The sequence below is a fragment of the Pteropus alecto genome, unplaced genomic scaffold, assembly GCF_000325575.1.
Source record: "Pteropus alecto unplaced genomic scaffold, ASM32557v1 scaffold69, whole genome shotgun sequence".
In the NCBI taxonomy this organism is placed as follows: domain Eukaryota; kingdom Metazoa; phylum Chordata; class Mammalia; order Chiroptera; family Pteropodidae; genus Pteropus; species Pteropus alecto.
This window is the reverse complement of record NW_006494610.1, coordinates 3,156,462-3,179,749: the sequence shown is the minus strand read 5'-3', so window position 1 is coordinate 3,179,749 and position 23,288 is coordinate 3,156,462. Positions and strand designations below refer to the sequence as shown.

At 37.6% G+C, this 23,288-nt stretch overlaps 1 protein-coding gene across 2 annotated transcripts in view; it reads right to left on the bottom strand.

Moving 5' to 3' along the window:
- The window catches only part of ABCB1 (ATP binding cassette subfamily B member 1), an 88,891-nt gene that overhangs the window by 12,913 nt on the left and 52,690 nt on the right, over positions 1-23,288 (bottom strand). For both annotated transcript variants that reach the window (XM_006925721.3, XM_025042184.1), the window contains 10 exons: positions 22,369-22,545; positions 21,714-21,860; positions 19,299-19,406; positions 16,576-16,653; positions 14,063-14,146; positions 8,414-8,617; positions 6,341-6,441; positions 5,013-5,153; positions 2,651-2,807; positions 1,943-2,140 (listed from right to left, as the gene is read on the bottom strand). In XM_006925721.3, coding sequence (XP_006925783.1) covers positions 1,943-2,140; positions 2,651-2,807; positions 5,013-5,153; positions 6,341-6,441; positions 8,414-8,617; positions 14,063-14,146; positions 16,576-16,653; positions 19,299-19,406; positions 21,714-21,860; positions 22,369-22,545 — 1,395 coding nt within the window. The remainder of the gene's footprint in view (positions 1-1,942; positions 2,141-2,650; positions 2,808-5,012; positions 5,154-6,340; positions 6,442-8,413; positions 8,618-14,062; positions 14,147-16,575; positions 16,654-19,298; positions 19,407-21,713; positions 21,861-22,368; positions 22,546-23,288) is intronic.

Genomic DNA, 23,288 nt, shown 5'->3' with positions numbered 1-23,288 from the left:
TAATTGATATGGTCCATGTTTTTAATTATGCTCTCCTTTTGTTTTTATATGTATACAATAATTATTAATTTCTTCACTTTCTTCTTATTTAATTATTTACTGTTTACCATTATCGTTGTTTTCAACTCAACACTGTTATTGAGTACTTCTTCCACTAAAGTGACTATGAGTGCAATAGTGAGGCCATAAGAATTTTTTGTCCTTCCTAAATGGGTTATAATAAAACAAATTTGAGAAACACAACTCTAATTAAATCCACTGTTTCAGCCAAAATGGCCTATATAGATATTGGGAACAAATCACTTATCAACCACAACTCGCATTATCTTTTGCATCTTATGACATCTCGATGCACACCCTTATACCCCTATGCAACCAGCTCTACTTATCCCTCAAGAACCAGCTCAAGCCTATCTTATTCTTTAATCTAACTCATGGAAGTATATACCGCATTTCTTCAGTTAAAAGTCTTTGAGGGTAGCCTATAGCTCATTAGAGTTCGACATTTAACACACTGCTTCATAAATCTCTGTTAAAAGCCATAATCAGTGTCTGAGAGCTAACAGTTAGTCCTCTAATTGCCTTATTTGCAGGTGAGGTCTTCACTTAGAGTCCTTTGTTCAAATTTTAACCACAAAATTGAAGCATAATATCAGAATTCACAGAAAAAATAAAGTGGTAAAAATAAGGAACAAAGCTTATGTAGCTGTGAAAAAATAGACTGAGTAAAGGCATAACTGTCTTTGAATACAATAAAACATATTCATGAGTAACTGTGAACGCTGAGGGGAAGTAAAAAAATAAAATTCTATTTTATGTCAGTCATTAACACAAGTAGGGCCTATATGCAACTGGTGGGCATCAATCTAACCATATGGAACAAGTGTCTGGTTGGTCAATGCCCATGCCATCCCAGTTGTTAAATATTTTTAATATCACCGTTAGCTGTAACAGATAATTAAATACCTATGTGATAAAAATTTCTTACTATAAATTCTATTCCTTACTAATTTCATTCTTTTTCTAGTCTCCATTATAGTCACTTAAAATTTCACTGCTCTCTTCAAGATTCTTATCCCCATTACCTAAGACAGCTGCTGACAGGCACTCAGTAAAGGTTTGTTGAATGCTGAATGAATAAATATGACCCTTTACTTATTCTTTTAGTTAGGGAAACAAAAGGGAATCTCTTTATATTCTTTTTCCACTTTCCAAACTTGTTGATCTCACTTTTTTCCTTAGAAAATGATTCAATGCCTTCTTCCCATCAATGGCTCTACCTCACCTTTGGCTATTAAAATGCTCAAGATACTCTCGCCATTTTCCCTGGCCTCTGCCTCCCCACTCAAGCTGCTGTTCTTATTTGCCCTTCCTTCACCTTTGATCTTCTTGATAGTCTACATTCAGTCTCCATTTTCCCTCGTAGCTATACCTCAGCTATGCTAAACTGGTTTCTACCACCACCTCTTCACTGGGAAGGCTTGACTGAAAATGTCAGAAGTAGCTCATTAATTGCCAAATACTATCGTGTCTTTTCAGTCTTCATCTTACCCTACCTCTCCATAGCCTTTGTCATTGCTGATGACCTTCTTCTTGAAACACTCCCTATCCTCGGTTCCCATCTTGTCTTTCCTCTATATTTCTGGCTACTTAAATTTTTGCTGGATCTTCTCATGGAAGGTGAAATCTAATTAAGGGAAGGGAGCCAGGTGGATAAAAGGCTGCTCACAAAGCAGGTTAGAGGGGCAGTGCTGAGGGAGGGGCTGTGGATGTTGGCTGGGGCAGATGAAACAGCTTGGAGACCGTTTCTAGGATGTCAGACACTAAGTGGGACTGTTGTTTAAAGGTTTGAAAAACCACAGCTTACAATGGATACTTAAATAAATCCAGGCATTCAGACGATGAGAAACTTAAAATGAGCTGAATATGAAAGTGTGCTCACCACTGTTCCAGCCAAGGGGTCGTAGAACCGCTCGAGAAGCTGGACCACCGTGCTCTTCCCACAGCCGCTGCTGCCCACCAGGGCCAGCGTCTGGCCCTTCTTCACCTGCAGGCTCAGCCCCTGAAGCACTGGGATGTCTGGCCGGGTGGGATAGTTGAACATGACTTCATTAAATGTCACGTTTCCTTCCAACATATTCTAAAATCAGAACAAAACCAATAAATTTGATTGCTATAATCCTGGAAACATATTGTATAGCCAACCCCCTCTACTACCAGGTGTCAGAAGGTAGTGAACTTATAATATACTTGGGTCTCATTTGCAACTGCTAGAATTTAATAAACAAGATCTCAAAGAGTCAATGTTTTTATAGCATGTATTGTTAGTACAATACAAATGTGATAACTCAATCTGTTCCCTGGGAATAATCTACATATAATAAAACCTGATTAACAGAATTTGCTTATAAAGTGGGCAGAATTCCTATCTCCCTGTAACTTTGTCATGTAAAAGTACTGGATGTTAATACATGCTATTAGCATTTATTAAAATGAACTTGTGATCTATAAAGTTTCTTTTTCTCATCAGCAAATTTAAAAAAGCATAGATTTTATTAAATCTCTTCTTAGAATACTTTCATTTGTCAGTTAGGAGAAGATCATTTAATCGAAACGTCAGTTAGGAGAAGACCATTTAATCAAAACTCACTAGCTTTAGGCCTTCTGTGCTATCGCTGTCGATCAGAGGGACTTTTTCAATGATCATGATGATGTGAGCCGCTGATATTTTGGCTTTGGCATAGTCAGGAGCAAATGAACTGACCTGGCCCACTGCCATGGCACCGAAGACAATAGCTGAGAATACCCTTGTAAAAAACAAAGACAAAATGTGTGCAAAGAATTATAACTGCAGTGCTTGAAAGCTGACACTTCTATAACCAAAGAGCATTGCCTCAAATCATTATAAAAGAGAAGTTAAAAAATAAAATAAACATTTTTCTTTATGTTTATGTAAGTGTAACAAATTGACTGTAAAATGGCCCCATTTTTCATGTCTGTATCTTCACCATTTTGCAATGTGATTTTGCAGCTACTCCATTTAAAAAGTGGACATTTTTTTTTTCTACCCTTTGAATCTGGGTTGGCCTTGTAACTTGCTCTAGTCAACAGGATGTGGTGGTGGTGACTGTTGTCAGTTCCAAGCCTATGACTCAGGGGACCCTGTATGCTTTGGCAATCTCTCTGTCTCTGTCTGTCTGTATGTCTCTCTTTCTCTCCCTCCCTCAAAACTCTGCTACTACCATAAGCCCAACTAGCCTCCTGGACAACAAGGCACAGATAGAGAGGAACTGTGTGGGTCCCAGTCAACTAGCTCATAGCTCACTGCAGACACATGAGTGAGCCCAGCTGAGATCCATGATGCCCAAACAAGATCAGCAGAACTACCCAGCTGACCCATAGTCTTGTGGACAAAAATGTTTACGCCTGGGCATTTCTCAAAAGTGGCTTCCATCCTCTGTTTTAGGGAGTAGCAAGGCTGATTACACCTACTGTTAAAAAGTTCTTCAGATTGAAGAAAAATCTATAACTTTTTAATAAGACAGCCCTTCAAGTATTGGAATATTGTGGGAAAAAAAGAAGAGCAGTTAAATGGTAAGATTTGGAGAATTTCAGAAATGACAAAGGAAAGCTAGATTGAGATCCCTGCTACATTGCAGGCACGATGTAGACAATTTGCTTCCCTAATAACTCCTTTCACTCTCAACCTTGCAGCCGCCTTCCTCTGGACACATTCATCAACATGCCTTTTTTTTTTTTTTTTTTTTTAACAGTGAGCCTGAAACTGACATCAAACTTAGGAACCCTCAAAGAATAATACTGTGAGTCCATCACTTCCTCTTCTCTGGACTCTCTGCCTGTGTTAATGTAGCACATGGTGTCTTTTTTGTTTTTTTTTTAAATAGCTCTAAATAAATCACACAGATGGTTAATCCTGGACTTGTTATCCTTTAGATCTATGGACTCTTCAAAATGTTCTGCTCTCTGATCAGACAGATTTTCCTTTTCCTTTCATTTAGAGTCATAAAATCAATGACTCTAAATGCTCAAGTGTCAGCAACTTTCATCAATTCAATGTCTTACCTTGGAGTAAAGCAATATATCAAATAATTATCTAATCAAAGCCCCAATGCTAATGGTGCCTGGTTTTGATCTTCTGGTCATGGTCATAAATAGCACTTGTATATCATTTGTCAGATGGAGCTATTAAGTGGAAATTTTAAACCTTCTGTTGGGGCCATCCTGAGCAAGCTATAATGCATGTACATGTCCATGTCTAAATAGAATGGAAATATACTAATACATTATGTTGCCGGGTTGAGATGATTCTGGTTTAAATGTAAAACTATTATTACTAATTACAGTATGCTACCAAAGGGCAGAATCTCACCTAGTACCAAATCCAGATGCTCAGAAAAATTATACACACTTTTTAGTACCAAACTGCATATTTGAATACTTTAGAAGTATAATAAAGTTCAGGCTTGTCTCTCCCTGACCAAGGTACAATTTTCTGCATTCATAGTGATGTAGTGGATACTGCAATCTAGCTTTCCTTTGTCATTTCTGAAATTCTCCAGCTCTTACCATCTAATTGCTCCTCTTTTATCGAAGAAAGCAAATTTATCCTAGAATCTGCCAGGGCTTCCAAAACTAAGTTCTCCACACCATTCGTTAGCTGCCCTGTTCAGAGTCCTTCTGAAGGAGCCAGATGCTTTGCTCAGGGTTAGGCTTCTTCCAAAATGCCATGGCCATCTGTAAACCCCTTAATGAATCACCACCCCATCTAGCCAAAGATCCAGAAAGGTCAAATGTGTGAGTAAGAAGTGGAGAGAGAAGGAGTCACTGATTCCCCAAATGAAACACAGGGAGATGCAGAGGCAAAATGCCACCTTTTAAATATGAAATCTCTTCCTGAAGCATCACAGTAAAGGTTTTCTATCCAGGTATGAAGCATGTTCACCTCAGTTATATCTCTAAAGTTTAATTGTAAATATTAATCCAATACTTACAACAGAACATCCTCAAATTCCATGAGCCGATGTGCCACCAAGTAGGCACCAAACCGAAAACAGCCAGCATAGGAAAAATACATCATTGCCTGTGTGATGGAAAATGTGATGCCAAAGATGTGTGCTTTCCTCAAAGAGTTTCTGAAAAGAAGACATTTTGAAACTTACTTGACTTTCACTTCTCAAGACTTAAAATGTAACCTTTGATAGGTTGGTGGTGGGGCATGGAAGCATGGCAGAAAAAAGTGGGTTTAGTTTCCAAAAAACTAACCTTGGTCTTCACTTTACCACTTGTGAGAATTTAGGAAACTGCCTAATCTCTGAGCCTTGGTGTCTTCATCTTTAAATTACCCACACTTCAAAGTGTTAAAGTAAAGTTAACATAAGCCAAGAAAAACATGAAAAGCCTATTAGGGATTAACAAATGGAAGTCCCTCCCCTTTTGCCCTCACTCTTGTACATGTAACATGTATGTACACTACAGTAAACATTCATTCAATACACATTTATGCAACATTGACGAGCTGCAGGGACCACGATGGGCAACACAGAGGAATCAGGCATGTTCTTGGCCTTGGGTATCCAAGAGTCATGGTAAATTAAAATTTATGCGATGCAGAAACCTTATCAATAACATGCTATGAGGAGAAAGGAGGGAGAACTTAACTCTCTAGGGGAGTCAGAGAAGGTTTCACAAAGTGGTTAACATTTGTGGATTTTCTGAACCACGCGGGTGTAGGTGACGTGAAGGTAAGAGCAGGCTAACGGGTGGGCAGCCCTTGGGCCTCCTCTTCCCATTGCAACCAGATCGCCTCTGCTTTAATCTATTTCATATTTTAGGATTTCAAATGAAATTGTTTTCAGAAAAAAAGTCTCTCCTTTTGGGAGGAGGGGCTTGCTTATATTCAGATCACTTATTAGAGCTCTCACTGGATGAATTCATTAGTGGAAGAAGAGAAGGCCTCCTCCTGGAGAAAAGTAAAGAGAGGAAGGAAAGGCATACTTCAAGAAGCACCGCTTCCTCAGCTCCCACAGATACCTAATAAGGTCATTATCCAAACTTGGCACCAGAGAGACATTCTCAATATCTTCTCACTCTCCCCTCCCCACCAGTCACCTGCTCTTACAGGTTCTACCACAGAGATGCCTCTGCCTTAGGTCAGGGCCTTGTGATTTCTTTCCTGGATAATTACAAGTACTTTCCGAATAGTTCCCTTCAATAGTTTCTCCACTGGTTCCCTACCTTCCAGCCAAAGTAATCCTCCTGAAAACAAATCTGGTGATTGACAAACTCACACACTCCCCTCCCATGCCTCAGTGGTTATTACCTGTATGGTACCTGCAAACTCTGTGCATACATATATTCAAACTTCTGCTCCCGAGTCAAAGAAACAACAGTTCGGAAGTTTTCAATTGTTTCGGTAGCAATCTGTAACAAAAAACACCCAGTCACTAAGAGGCACAAAGACAAATAAATGGTGGCCATTAGTTTGAAATCCATAAAAGAGATAAATAATATGTAATAACAAAATTAATTTTATTAACTTATTATGACCTATAAGCTTCTTCCCTATGGAAAAGTATACTAAGAAATTTATCAAATCAATTTTTAGATCTGGAAGGAAGATTGGATAAATCGGTCTCCTCTTTACAGAAAGAGAAGGTAAGGCTTAAACAGATAAAAGCATTTACCTAAAGCCATATAGGTTTACAGTGGCAAAATTAACCTGAGAACTCAGTATTTTACATCTACTATCGTGCTCCTTCTTCTATGATGGTCATATTTTAAGTTCATAGTCATTTTATATATTTTTAAATGTAACATTTGTATTTTTCTCTTTATAATTAGTACTCATGATAGAGGAATAATTGGAAAATATCGAAAGGTAAAGAAGGTAATAAAAAGTTACATATTGGTATATTTTACATATTAGCTTCCATTTTTTTCCCTAAGCATATACATTTTTAACAAAATTGGGACAAGATTCTATATTTGGCCTTATATCATTATATTTTACCTTAACAAATATCAAAAGCACTTTCCAAGGTCATTAAATATACATTAATAATGGGATATTTAATGGGTCACTTAATATCTCAGACAATTAAGCATTCCTTTATTATTGAACAAGTTTTCCATTCTTTTCTTATTAAAAATAATGTTGTGATAATCGTCTTGTATATAAACATTTGTCCATATTGAACTATTTTCTAGGAGAAGTTCTTAAAAGTGAAATTCCTAGGTCAAAGGGTTTTAAGGAACATGGCACATATTATCAATTTGTTTTCTAGAAAGTTTCTATCATTCAAATATTTTTTAATTTAAAAAATTTTTCAATTACAGTTGACATATAATATTATATTAGTTTCAGGTGTAAACATAGCGATTAGGCATTTATATAATTTACAAAGTGATCCCCCTGATAAATCTAGTACCCATCTGACATCATATGTAGTTATTATAATATTTTTTACTATAATCCCTGTGCTGTACTTTACATCCCTATGACTATTTTTATAACTGGCAATTTGTATTTCTTAATCTCTTCACCTTTTTCACCTATAACCCCAACTCCCTCCCATTTGGCAACCATCAATTTGTTCTCTGTATTTATGAGTTTATTTCTGTTTTGTTTGTTCATTTATTTTGTTTATTTAGATTCCACATGTAAGTGAAATCATGTGTATTTATCTTTCTCTGTCTTATTTCACTTAGCATAGTATCCTCTCGGTCCATCCATACTATCTTAAATGGCAAGATTTCTTTCTTTTTTTTTTTTTTTTATAGATGAGTACTATTTTACTGAATTGATGTACCACTTCTTTATCCATTCGTCTGTCAATGAACTATACGTTGCTTCCATATCTTGGCTATTGTGAATAATGCTGAAATGAACATATGGGTGCATACACCATTTTGAATTAGTGTTTTGGATTTCTTTGAATAAATGCCCAGAAGTAGAATCACTGAGTCATATGTTAGTTCTATTTTTAATTTTTTGAGGAATCTTCATACTGTTTTCCATAGTGGCTGCTCCAATTTACAGTCCACCAACAGTTCACAAGGGTTCCCTTTTCTCCACATCCTCACCAACACTTGTAGTTTGTAGATTTATTAATGACTGCAATTCTGACAGATGTGAGGTGTAATCTCATTGTGGTTTTAATTTGCATTTCTCTGATATTAGTGATGATGAGCATCTTTTCATGTCTACTGGCCATCTGTATATCTTCTTTGGAGAAATGTCTTTTCATGTCCTTTGCTCGTTTTTTTGATCAAATTGTTTATTTTTTTGGTATTGAGTTGTAAGACTGCTTTGAGTAGTAGTGAGTAACAGTATCAGAACAACACTGATTGGAACATTTTACTTAGGTAAGCAATTGCACTTAGTTCGACTCACCTTCCCTGCACCTTCTAGTTCTTTCTTATCTTTTAGTGCTTGTCCAGACAACATTTTCATTTCAACAACTCCTGCTATTGCAATGATGGGTACAATTCCTAAGAGTAAAAGTGTCAACTGCCAGCCATAGATTAAGGATATAATAATGCCTGTCCCAAGATTTGCTATATTTTGGGTAATTATAGCGAGCCTGGAGCCTGTAGCCTGCAAAACAAACAAAACGAATTAGGAGGACACTTTTACATTATCTTTAAAATCTATCCTTACATTTTATTGAGGAACATGACAATCAGCCTTATGAAAACCTATTCTCTTCTCAGTTAGGAAGTAAAAAATAAAGGTTTACTTGTAAGTTTATTTGGTTTGTAAAATTAAGATTTTCATGACTTCAGAATAAATACTGAAAGTAGGTCAATAATGCAGAGTTCAACTGCATATTTCTGTCTTCACATTTTTTAAGATCAAGAAAATTTTCATTAATCAAACCATGATCACTAAAGTGAGCTCTGTAGATTAGCAAGATAAAACAGTCTGACAATTACATTAAACTTGGAATGTTGGAAATTTCCAATGTTAGATGCAGAACTACTTATAATTTGAGCTTAATATTTCTCATGAAGGATATTCAAATGTACATTAGCCTATTTGAGATGCTGACTGTGTTAATTTAATCTGAATTTGATTTGGAAAAAGTATAAAAAGCTGAAAGCTATGGAAATTAATTTAGGATATTAAGCAGGCATCAGATCCTTCAGTTTGAATGCCAGAGATAGCCCAAAATATGACTTTCAGTAGCATGCAGTGACTTCCGACTCTAAAACCAGAAGCCAAACTACAGTCATTTCAGTCCACCGCTCTATACCTCTCTCTCTCTACCCTGAAACACTCTGTGGACTCAAGCCATTTGTGGTCCCCACATCTGCTTTGTCTGGAAATAGCCCATGTTCTTTTCCACTCCCAGAATTTCCTCTGCCTGAGTGGGACTAGTCTCAGATAAAGATTATGGTGGAGTATAGTCTAGGATGGTCACTGCCACCTCTGCGACTTTGGACAAATTTCTCCTAATCCTTGATATGAGCAGGTATATTGATTAATAACTAAAGGTTTACTCAGCTCCGAATTCTAGGACACAATCCTTTACAATACCCCCTATCCCAATAACAACTGTCTAAAATCATTCAACACTTACATAATATAAACAGTAGATCAGTCATTAGGGGGAAAGGGAACTAACCAGGGAACTAACTGCACCAGAGCTGCAAGAGATAGCATAAATAACAGAGCATTTATTTTTATTTGATGCAGTCATTGAGCTTATATTAAAGGGGTGCTTAGCTAAGTTTGGCATCAGTCAGAGTGGAGTGGCCTTCAAAGTCAGCTCTCTGTATTTGCACATTTTCAATTTGAAAGTCAAAGTGTACAACCTGGAGAGAGTCTGCAACACAAGGACAATGTAGATTGCTCCTGTTCTTACTATCTACATGTCTTTCTCAGAACTCACTTCCCACAGCAACCGACTTAGAGAAGCACTAAGAACTCTCTCCAAGTTCAGCGCAGATGAGTTATCCTATCAGACATATAAATATTCAGCTTTAGATGGCAGTCAAGGCCAAAGAAATAAGTAAAATAGATCAAAAGTGACAAATTCTTCTTTAATGTACATGAAGATGAGTTAAAAGATCGAGAACCTTCAGCTGGGGTAGATTAAACCCCTTGGCTTAATTAAATTTAGCACTTCAGGTGGCATTGCACTGGTTAACAATGAATGGGAGAACATGGATTAGTAATGAAGCCAAGTAATTTTTATTTCAAAAACTAGGGCCCAGTGGAGGTAACACTCCAAACACTACAGCCAAATGTGAAGCCAAGGTAAGGCTAACACTTGAAATCCACTGACTTCCCTTACAACCTCTCCATCCCACTGTACTTACAAGTATTTGTATCTCATTTCCTCTCCTACTCATTTTTCTCCCCGCCCTTCTCTGTTTCTCCCTCTCCTGCTATTTATTTCCTCCTCAAAATTCCACCATACCACTTGAAATCTAATTTTAAAATACTTGTGCTTACTGAAAAAACAAGCATATTTCCTGAACCTCCTCACGAAATTAGGATCATTTCACTTCATCTTTCCCTCAACTATTTCTTCCCAGAAAAAAAAATTTTAAAAAATAAATATTTGCTTTTGATTTCTATTTGGCTCTCCTTTGCTTTTTTTCTCTACAGAATGCTAGTCCTGATACCAAAATAAATAAAATTTAAAAGCCCACTATTTCATAGGCAAAATATTGAGAAATTTTCTTCTGATTTATGTTTAGCAGAATTAGGCTACTTACTCAAAAATACATCTGAGAAAATGTTTCATCGATGATAAAGTTAAATATGAAAAAAAATTTAACCTAGATAAACATTATCATTAATTATATACAGACAAACTTGAGTTAGCCCTGCCTTGGCAATGATTTGAGATAACACTGCTTGCCTCAGATATTCTTATATGTAAAAAAATTAATGACACCATTTCCCCTTTGTGGAATAAAGATACACACATACTTATGTGTATGTGTGTGTGTGTGTGTGTGTACACATATATGTATATACATGTACATGTATGTGTATATATTTATATATATACACACATACAAATCGTCCATCACTAACAGGTCAGCTAGTGGCATAAAGTGGATACAACTATTCTCTCTTAGCTGATTTGTGGTAACAACTATACTGGGCCTTCCTAGCTCAGACAGCACTCACCAATCTGCTTGCTTCCTCTTTCCTGGCCTTTCTTTTTTAGTCACCGTTTTGAATTCTGGAAAACAGTTCTGACTCAGAATGGCTACACTGTGTGTGCAGGTGGCTCATGCTGGTGGGGCCATTAAAGTGCAAGTCTGAGATGCCTTCGAGGAAACAAATGAAAAGCAGACAGTTGACATCAGCAGGCGATTAGAGACTAGCAGAGTTCCTGGGGATAGCCAAGGGCCTCACAAGCCACACTGTGGAGGGAAAGGACTGACTACTAATTTTACAAATATAGGAAAGCGCTGTGGCCTAAAGCAGGCCATCACCGCAGAGGAATTTAAATGGGAAGGACTGCCAGCACAGAATGCCCAGACTGCATCTGCTGAGTGTTTAGCTCCAACAGCATAAGTTAGTGTTTCCTTCAGGATTGTGCTCTCAATACCAAATGGGCTATGGGTTGTAGGTCTGTGAAAGCACATAGTACACACACTGAGGTCTCTGTGAAAGGTATACTAAAGTTATGGTAGCTAAGTTCAGCAAGGGAGTATAGGACTTAGAAAATGTAAAGATTATAATTTGTTTACAGTGATCACTAGCCCCAAAAACAGCTCTTCCAGTAAGCAAGCAAAATAGATTTACCCCAAGCTTGTTGATTGTTTCTCATGTCAATTTAAGTAAAAAATAATATAGAAATTACTTTACATCCTCCTACCATCCATTTTCCTGCCCCCTTTACCAGAAAATCCTTGAACATCCATTTTCCTGCCCCCTTTACCAGAAAATCTTTTCACTTTTCTCCTGAATCAACTCCCATCAGGCTTTGTTCCCACCACACCTCTGAAACAGTTTATATTAGAACCATAAACACCTCCACATGGCTACAGCATTGTGGAATGTTTGGGTCTTGCAAGCTCATCAGTAGTATTTGATATCCTAGACCGCTCCTTCCTTAAAATGCTTTCTTCGTTTCGTTTCTGGGATACTGCTCTTCTCCCTCACTGTCTACTTCTTCTTGCTCTTCTTTGTTGGTTCATCTATATAGCCCTGAGCTCAGGACCCACACTTTGCCATCTTCTCTAGTTATACATGCTTCCTTGGCTACTTCCAGTCTCACAGCTTTAAAAGCCACCCATGCACTGAAAAGTCCTGGAATGTCTATTTCCATACCAGACTTCTCTGTCAAACTCAAGACTTGCAAATCCACTTCTTGACTCCACTTGGAGATATAATGTGGGCATCTCAAATTCACCATGTTCCAAATAGAACTCTTGATTCTCCCGCCCTTAAAACTGCTCTCTCAATAGGCTTCACGGTTTTACTAAAAAAGCAACTCTATTTTTTTCAGTTGTGCAAGTCAAAAATTTTAAAGTCATTCTTACATCCTCTTTTTCTTGTATCCTACATCCAACCAACCAACATATTCTGAGTCTGATTATTTTTATCACCTTCACTATGAACAACCTAGTCTAAAAACACTACCATCCCTACCCTGGATTACTGCACCAGACTCCCTGCCTCCACCCTTGCCCCTTCAGCCTATTCACATAACAGCCTTTAAAAATTTCAGATCATGTCACCTCACCCCTGCATTCAAAACCCTACAATGGTTGCCCATCTAATTCCAGATATAATGCGAACTTCAACTCTTATGACTCTTCCTTCCACTCATTTTACTCCTTCTGTTTTGGGCTCCATCCTCAGGGCCTTTGCAGTTGCTGATCCTTCTGTTTAGAACATTTTTCTAGACATCTGCGAGGCTTGCACCTCTCCTTCCTTCAGGCCTCTTGCATATCAACAGATCTTTTTTTTTTCCCTGATAACTAGCCAGCTCCTATCCCCATATCCTGCTGCCATTTTTTTCCATAGCTCTTAGGATGATCTGACATGCCATGCAGACTCCATAAGGTCAGGGTTGTTGTCTGTTTTAGGAAGTTCAAAGTTATTTCAAGAAATGCACATTCAGTTCTGTTAGGTTCTATACAACTTGGTCTAAACCTCAATTTTCGTTGATATGTTTGCTTTCGGCAAAGAAATCTGTATTAAAACAATTCCTAAGATTTATATTGCAATTTTACAACTCTCTGTATGCTTCTATATTCATAACCTAAATTATTCTTGCAGAAGCTCCATATGTTAGATAGAAGAAATGTTACAGATACTATCTTACAGAAAGATTAAAAACCAAAGATTGATAAGGTTCGAGGGAGAGAAAGATGGCAGAGATTACATGCTTTTTTTTTTTTTTTCAAATTTGACATCATCTTTTGGATTTTTGCTATAAACAGTTGTAGTTGTAGAAGAAATTTTCACTTCATCCATAAATCGAAATGTCCTGGTTTAACAGTGTCTAGTTTTATCAATTAAAGAGATTTATATAAATTTTGCAGCAAAATTTAAGCTTTATGGTCTGATAATGTTATTTCTTTTACCCTTGCTTCAAATTTTTAATGTGCTTTTCATTCATTTCTTTCAACCTTTTTTTGAGGTTTTCTTTCCTCTTTTCTGAACTCTAATGACCTTAAACTTTCTTACAGCAATGACACACGTTCTTTTTGTTGGAGGCAATTAAATTTTTCTGTTGATTAACTGAACATTAAAATAGACTGATTCTGCATGATATGCTGATAAATACTTCTTTTTTCTAAATATCTTTCCATATGTATTTTTTTAATAGCATGGACAAGATGGCAAATAAAAGAAAGCCTGTGAGTTATCTACATATTAAACAGTACACGATGTTCAAATAGTTAACAATTTGGCTCTAAGGCATATGATATATTGTGTAGGTTAAATGTTTATTTAACATTTTCTTAAAGATGATGAGAACTAATACATCTTATGAGAAAATCAGTTTCATGCTGATTCAAAATGGCCAATTAAGACAAACACCAACAGAAAGGAGGCACATACCCCTTTCACTTGAGCAGCGTCATTGGCAAGCCTGGTCGTCAATGCTCCAGTGGTGTTTTTAGGGTCGTCAAACCAGCTCACATCCTGTGGCATGGAAAATGATTCGATTATTTTAAAGCCTTATTTATGAGACTCTTAACTCTGAAGACAACGACGGGGTCAGTTTTATTTGTCATTTATATCCCCTGCATTTAGCACTCAGGATTTCACACGGAATCGACAAGGAAGGTACTTACTAGGCAAACACATAAATCACTTCATTTGTCAAAAAAAATTTTTAAGTGACTATTTTGTTCCAAATGTGATTTCTAAGTGTTCAATCTATATAATAATGAACAGAAAAGGACAAAGTTGCTGCTTTCATGAAGCCTAGAGCCTTGAGATGGAAGCCACAAATAAATAAATATATACCATGCCAGGTGGTAATAAATGCTATGAAGAAAAATAGAGTAGGGTAAGAAGGAAAAGTGAAGAAAGGTGGCATTTTGTAGACTATGGAAGGGACAGAGAAGGCCTCTCTAAAGTGATATTTGAGCAGAGACCTGAACAAAGAGAAGGATGAGAATATCTGAGAGAAGGAAGAAATAGCATGTGCAAGGCAAAGGCACATTTGATCTGTTCATCAAAAGGGGTCGTGGGGGTCACACCATGTGTGACCTTACAGGCACTGTAAAAATTTCAGATTTTACCCTGAAGGATATGGGAAATTTCCAGCAGGTTCTGGGCAGAGGGCTATGATTTAGTTATATTTTAGAAAAATGATTCTCACTTTTGGGAGGTGAACCTACTGGATTGGGATAAAGATGGAAGCAATGAGACCGGTTAGGAGGCTTTTGTAACATTAAACAGAAAGAAAGGAGTCAAGGATGACTCAGGTTTTTAGCTTGAACAACTGGTGGAATGGAGCTGCCGTTACTAATATGGGGGAAGTCTAGGTAAGGAATGTACCCTGTGGCAGGCGAGAGTTTCAAGTCCAATGTTGGAAATGTTAGTATGAAATGTTTATTAGACATCAAAATACAGAAGTTGGATAAACAAGTAACTATAGTTCGGGGAAGAATATATAAATTGGGTTAAAAAACAACAACAACAAAAATCTAAATTAAAATTTCACATTCAACATAAAACAAAATTTTCTTTACAGAACCACTTATATTTTTAAATACACAAATACTGAAAAGATAGTCAGTTTGAAGTATAAATTTATTTCTATTAGAAAAATAACTATGGTCCTAAGAAGTTATCTGAACTGGTGATTTGCATTAAAGCAGTATCTCTCATTTTCCCCAAAAAAATCTTTAAGAAAAAAACAGCATTATAACTTGTTATAGCATATATCAATTTGCTTTTTAAAATTGTTAAGCCTCTAAGTGCCTCCCCCACTGGAATGTAACTTCCTTGAAGACAGGGTCCATTCAGATTTGAATGACTTATAGTATATAGTATTGTACCTTGTAAGCAGAAGGCACTTAATATATGCTAGCTGGACTTAATTTATGGAGAGAGCATTACACAAACCATTAGCTCAGCTTCCAAAGTGTAATGCACCTAGGAGTTGGCCTGGGGGCTGGTGGGATAATGGGGCATTTGGCCTTAAACCAAGGTCAGCCTCAAGCCTAAGTAGAATCTCAGCTACAAATATGGTTTGACTGAGAGTCCTAGGACAGGGCCCTCTATCAAAGAGTGCTCTCTCACTCATAGATTCAGTTCTGACTCTGTCAGTCACTAGCTAGCAATTCTCATAACTATGTCTTCTTTTTAAGTGGCAGTGGTAGGAGCAGGAGAGGACTGAGAAACGAAAGACAGCTAGGAAAATGAAAATGTCATCTGGATATCCTAATGCAGCAAACTGATGCTTCTCAGGAAGGGTTCAAGTACCCCTGGTATTTCTGGGGCATCCTCTGAAGCATCATTTGACTCACTGGCAAGTGATCAGTGATTTTAAAATGGAAAGTCACGTACAAAATATTCATGATTGTTAAAGTTTCCTGTTTGAACTGGACTGCTTAGGGTTACATTCCCAGAATTTCTTCTCTCCTTTTCCCCCAGGGGTTTTGAAAGTATAAAATGCAAGAGGCATTAAATTCAGTCTTTATCAGATAGTAACACTGCAGCTTGAATTAGTAAACCGGCAAAGAAACTGGGCAATGAGGAAATGGGCCATGGGGATGAATTTTGATTTGCAGAAAGAAAGGGTAAAGAGAGTACCACTTGGTGGGAAGAAACACAAGTATCCTGGGTTTCCCAGAGTAAAGAAGGAAAGAAAGAAAGAGATGATGGGTATTGAATATCTCTCTGCCTACTCTGCCTACAGCTGCTGAGACAAAGGCACCCACAGCAGTCAGGGAGACAGCAGGACCGCTGAGCCTGCATCTGGGCAGTGGTTCATCTGCATCTGTGAGACGAGATCTAGGGAAGAGCAATGCAGGAGCTGCTCCGAATAACCTGACAATACTCCCACTGCCAGAGTCCATGGGGCCCAGGTGGGGAGTTCTGCACATCAATAAACATACCTGTCTCAGCATGGATCTGAAAACCATGTATCGTAGCCGCTTGGTCAGGATCTCTCCTGCTTTGCCAAACAAAAAGCCCTGCGAAGAATGAGAACAGACCCACAAGGAAGGGGACTTGTCAGAAACGAGGCTGCTGATCACACAAAAGGAGAGGGATTTGATGTCACGGCTGAAGAGAACGCTAGACAGCATCAGAAAGCCTGATTTTAAGGGTTGTCTACATTTTGGTGTCTGTATAACATGGTGCCTAACTGCACTGGTGGCATAGCCAGGAGAGCCCAGTTTTGAAATTGATGTTGCCACTCCCCAGCTAGGTGGCAGCCCATCAGGAATTTTTTTCAGAAATGTGGTTCTTTGTCCTCCACTTCCACCCCTCCTTATTTCTCCCAGTGAACCAGGGTCTGTCACTCAGGAAGCTGAAGTTGTTCCCTAGTCAGGGGACGCTCTAAACAGGGTAGCTATATTATGTATCATCCAAACCAGGACACTTTTGAAAGTGAAAATGGGTACTATTGATAATTATACCAGGACCTGAGGTGTACTGGGAAACAGGAATATACAGTCTCCTGGACATAAAGGATGCAGAGAACAAAGACTTCAAATTCTTAATTTCTAAGTTTAAAAAGGCCAAAGCCTAGGAGAAAAATAGATTGGGGAAGAAGGCTTACTTAGAGAAAATTTTCTGTACTACCCCTCCCACCCCCCAAGGGTATAACCTGTATTTGAGAGGAAGGAAGAAAGTTATTGGGGAAAAATTGAGTAAGCTGTGATTATGCGGCCATGTTTGGCCACATCTAGGGGAAGGACAACAGAACTCTCATCTCAATGAGTTGTGGATACAGGACTAAAAGGAAGCAGTGCTCCTCTTTTCTTTCTGGAGCTCTGCTAAGTGTCAGTTTACAGATGAGGCCTGTCACACAGTGGCATGGAGAAAGCACAATGGAAACGGCTGGATGGTACATTAGGAGAGGGTAGGCCCTACTAACAGCCTTGAGTCTCCTGCAGAATCAGAGAAGTGGAGGAGGATTCCCGTATGTCCTCTATGTTCCCAAGTAGCATGCTGGACACTATGGAGAGAGGAAAGAAACACATGCAAAGAGCACAGGTGGAGAAAGAACCAATTCTTCTAAGTGTTCTTGATAAAGGAGACAGCCAGGTCGGGCCATGTAAATGTAGGCCAGATGGGGCCACATATCCCTCCGGTAGCCAGCACAAAGTAGATCATCATCCCCCACCCAGTGCTATAATGCTGCATAACCCCTCTGCTAACATAGATGCCAACCCAGGGAGAAGGAGGAGAGGAATTATTAGATCGAGTTTAAGCCTAAAATTACTAAATGATTACATTTGCTTGGAGATGACCAGATAAAAGTTTCCGCTATTAGACTGAATGCAATGTGAAATATCTTGCCCATTATAGGAATATTACTGTTGTTATATTGAAGACGATATAAATGGAGAGCTAGCTGTTGTTATGTGCTTCCTGTGACACTATACTTTACATGTATTATCTCATTAAGTCCTCATGACAACCCCATAATCACTTTACAGAAGAAACTAAGGTTTAGGGAGGCTGATAAGCTGCCAGAGGCCACAGTTCTAACATGGCAGAGTTGAAATCTAAATCCAGGTTTGTGAGAATCCTTACCAGAATGGAAACCCAGAGCCTGAGATTTCATCACCCACCAAGCTCACTCCTAATGTTTCTAAATGAGGGGCTGGCCATTCTAACACTGGGCTCAATGCTGTATCTACACTTCTGAGGCCCTATGATTCAGAGCCTTTGTTTTCATCTTGGTTTGCCAGGTAGGCTCCAGTCTCTCCATGCATCATCGTATCACAAACATATTGTTTTAACTGCTTTGGCTTCACCAGTCCTAAACTCCAAACTTTAAGAGACCAGTTCAAAGCCTACCTCCCTCTAAATTCTTTAACCAACTTCACCTCAGCCATCTTTACTTTCTACCAACTGCTACTGCATTAAGAATTGGCATGGCAATCTTGTATACCACTAGAGCATCACATCTATTACAGTAAGGTCAAATGCCCCAGTGAGACTTTAAGTACATAGTAATGAAAGAGTTCAGTCTTCTTCTTTTGTATCTCCTATCCAATGTCCGACCAATGCTCTTTCTATTAAAAATATTAATACATGCTTAAAAAATGTTAAATAAAGAGATCTATTCAGAATTTTGTCTTAAAAATTATATGTGGCTAATCATTCATTCATTCATTCATTCAATAAGTGACTGAGTTTTGCAACTGCCTCACACAGGCCTGAGAACCTGGTCCCATTATCTCTTAATCATCTAGATGCAGGTACCATTATCCCTATCTCATAGATGAGGAGACAGGCTTAGGCAGTTTAAATTATTTGCCCAAGGATATACAATTAGGAACCGGTTCAACTTGTACTCAACTCTAGGTCTAACACCATAACCCATACTGCCTTACCATAACTAATCTTTTAGGGTACTTAATTTCTTTGTTTGGTTCCCTCTGACTTCATTAATATTTCAGCTGGGGGAGGTGAGGGTAAAGAAGAGGAGGTAAGCAAGGGAGCCATCTTTGTTTCAAATATCCAAAAACAATTGGCTGCTAATAGCCCAGTTAATAGAGGAGCAATTCTACTAAAAAGCAAATTACACAGATGTTTATAAATTCACATTGTTGAATAACAATGCATTTCTCAAAATGAATAAAGTGAAAATGTAAACATTTACCTGAAGGAAAAATGTAATAAAAGAAATAATTCCAAGGACGAGAAACAACAATGAAAACAGGTTACTATTCTGTCGTTTTGTTTCAGGATCATCATTTCTGGTAAAAATCTGTTAAGAAAATATTGAAAGGGTTTTCAGTTCAATCACTAAAGAAGTCATTCTGCGTCTGACTCATTTCCCGTTTAGTACAGTATTTGGGGGTCAAGAGAGCCTATAATGGAGGTCGGGGATGGCTTCCCCAAATTTAAAGGTGTATATATATTCACTGGGTCTGTCAATCATAAATCAATCCAACACTTTTTCTGCTCATACTCTCCCTTGGAGTAATGAGTACCACAAGTGCCGTACCTACTATGTAAAGTAGATATGAAAAATGAATACTCTTTTCTTCCTTTGAGGAAAATACATTGTATGGTAATTCATTATTTTATAATTTGGACATTTCAAACTGTCCCAAGATGTCTGGAGACAAATCTGCTAATGTGGTTTTGGTGAACCAGAGATAAGTGGTCATTCACTCAGCCCAGGTCTTTCAGAAAGAAAGGCAGTTCCCTAAGCCAGTCTTCTTTACAGGATGGCCAGTTAGGTAGCCAGTGGGGAACCACAGCCAGCTGACCCAACACCACACATGGAGTCCTTCCCAGAAATGGTTAGAAGAGCTAATAGGATGTCTTGGGCTCCAGGAACACAGAGAAGAACCGCTTCAAAGAAAACAAACATCACCCTTCACAGCGGGTCAAAGTCAGTCCTGCAACAGAGCCACATTCCTAACCCAGCCCAGACAACTCTATCCTTTGTAAAGGAAAAAAGCTTTTTAGAAAGAAATTGTCTTGATTTGTCATTCTAACAAAAATAATAGCTACTAATCAGTGAGCTCTTAACTCTGTGCCAGACATTATTCTATACAAATTCATGTACGCTATATCCTTTTATCCTCACGATCACTTACTGAGGTTTGTTTTATTATTATGACCATTTTACACAGAAGAAAACTGAAGCACGGAGAGATTAGTTAACTCATCATAGTACCAGCCAGCAAGTGATGACTCAAGGGTTTAAACCCAAGTAATCCAACTCAGAGCCCACAACCTTAAACTCTGTCTTACAAACCTTCAGTGAGGCAGATGGCTGATTGCCTACCCAATATCTAGGAGCTAAAGTGTCAGCCCTGGACCACCTGCTTTCAGACCTATTGTTACATAAGGTATGTGGAAAACAAAAAATCCTTAAATTGAGTTTTGTTACATACAGCTACATCCATTCCTAACTACTCGAATTCTATTTTTTTCTGATGATGTCACTGTCTGCCTCTCTGCCTGTGAGGCAAATATTAGAACAGAAATTGGCAAATGTGGGCCGCCAGTCAAATGTTTATGTCAAGTTTTACAGCTACTTTTGCACTACAATGGCAAGGTTGAGTATTGGCAACAGAGACCATATGGCCTGCAAAGCCTAAAATATTTACTATCTTACCTTTTACAGAAAAAGTTAGCTAACCCCTGACCTAGTAGATATGTTCCATGCAATCAGACACTTTATCTCCTTCTTGGTACTTTTCCAGTACCTAGAACAGTACCTGGCACAAGGCAGACACTGAAAAATTATTTCTTGAATGTATATATTAAACATACAAATGCCAACCTGAAATTAGTTAGCCAGGCATGGGTAGACCTGAATATTTATGGTTTTGTTTTTAATAAATATATAATGAAAATTCGTATTTGGCCTGTGTTTTGTGTAGCAATCAATCTCTTTTTCCAGAAGTTAGGGTAAGGATGTCCTCAGCTTGATGTTTGAACTTCAGTCACTAAACAAAGAATTCCTGCCTGGATTGCAGCTTTATTACTGAAAATTCCATCATTAAAAGTAGGTGCAACGAACATATGACAATCTCAATTTTTTGGAAGCCATTCCATTTGTTTTCATCTAAACAGGGGGACGGACATCTTATGGAGGGAGCATGCTAGGCCTATTACATGCTGATAAATGTGTATATCAGAGAACAGCTCCCTCTCAAGCCGGTCTGACAAATAAACAAGTAACTCTCTCTGCCTACTGGTGATATGACAGTTCATGAGGTTTACTCAGAGCCCAGTGATAGCAGATAAGAGATAGCCACCTAGTCAGTTTCATTGATTACTTCAGGGATTTGATCCCCAGGATCCTAGTAGAAACCACTGCCAGGACAAAGGAAGATTCAAAAAATTAGCTTCTCTATCACATACCAGACTTCTGTTCTTACATATTCAAGCTGCTTCGTTTCATATGAAGGTCCATGTTTTGTGTGTATGTGTGTGTGTGTGTGTGTGTGTGTGTGTGTGTGTGTGTGGCTTTTGTATACAGTTACAAATACAAATAGTTCATTCTTTAGTTAGGATTCACAAGTAAATCCAGAAAGTGAACATAAACACTTACCCCTATGATCTTTGAAAATATTACTGCAAATGCTGGTTGCAGGCCTCCATTTATAAGGGCACAAAATACACCAACCACAAAATAAGGCCATTCAGTTATATTCAGCTTCAGAATCCTCCAAAATGAAACTAGAGGTACATTTTCATCCTGGATAACACAAAATATTACAACAGGCTAGTCAGAAAAAGAATTGGTACATAATTGATTTCATGATGAACAGTTCTTCCATACGCACAAACATTTTTAATGAATATATCTAATCTTATTTCCTTATTAGTTGATGGCTATTTAGCTTTAAAAATGACAGATTTTGTTATATTACTCCTCTATTTTTTAAGGAATAAAGATTTCCACAAACATTTAACATTTAGAACGTGACAAGAATATTTATAAGTAAGTATAAAGACCCATTATAATCTGTCTCTTTACATTATAAATTTTAATTCTGAAATTCTTGCCCTACAAATTATCATTCATAAATTCTAACCCAAATCTAAACCATTGAGATTATGGTTTGTGGAACACTCTGGGGGATAGGACAGAAGGATTCTGGATAACCTTTTCTTGTTCCTACTCCTACCCTAGCCTTAGCCCACCAAATTAGGGCAGCCACAGTGAAAGGGTTGAAAACATAACTCCACACACTCCTCCATACCAAGGCTTCTTTTGTACTAAGCTTTCTGTCTTGGCCTTGTGGTGCATGGATACTCCTGCGGGTTGATCTTCTTCTTATTAGACTGGATCCCGAATCTTTTGGAGACATTTCCAAGGCATCCATTTCACTTTTGGATTCACTAATTTCATTTTCTAATTCAATCTCATTTCCTCTTGTCTAAAATAAACAAGATATATACATAAGCTGGTTAGGCTCAGTTAACCAAGGAAAATTAATCACTGAATATCAGATATCAAGGAAAATGGTAATCTGAGTAAATATAGGAAAGGATAAAGTTAAACTGCTATTTCATATTTTACTTGTAATATGTTTGAAAACTAATACTACTAAATAAGAATGATTCCCACTAAACATCCTGAAATAACATGGTATCCATTCCACATAGCTTATCTAGTCATCTCCTTTTTGTGGGTGTTTTGGTTCAATCATGTTTGACCAGTGCTATCAACAGAAACACAGTGCAAGCCATACCGTGAGCCACAGTTATCATTTTAAATTTTCTCAGTAGCCACATTAAAAAATGTTAGAGAAGTAAAATCAATTCTAATATTTTATTTAACATAATGTATCCAGGACATTAGCATTTTAACATGTAATCAATGCAAAATTTATTGAGATATTTTGTATTCTTTTCTTATACTAAATCTTCAGAATCTAGTATGAATTTTCTGCTTAACACTTCGATTCAGATTAACCTCCATTGTACCCAATATTCACATGAGGCTAATGGCTACTACAGTGTACTGCACCGTTAAACTTTTAAAACTTTAAAAAATTTTTCTCTAATTATCCTTCTTTATTTCCCCTCCTTTAAAGAAAATATACATATATATTTATTGTCATATATATGTGACAATATATATATTGTCAAAGAAAAAAAATATATATATATGACAATA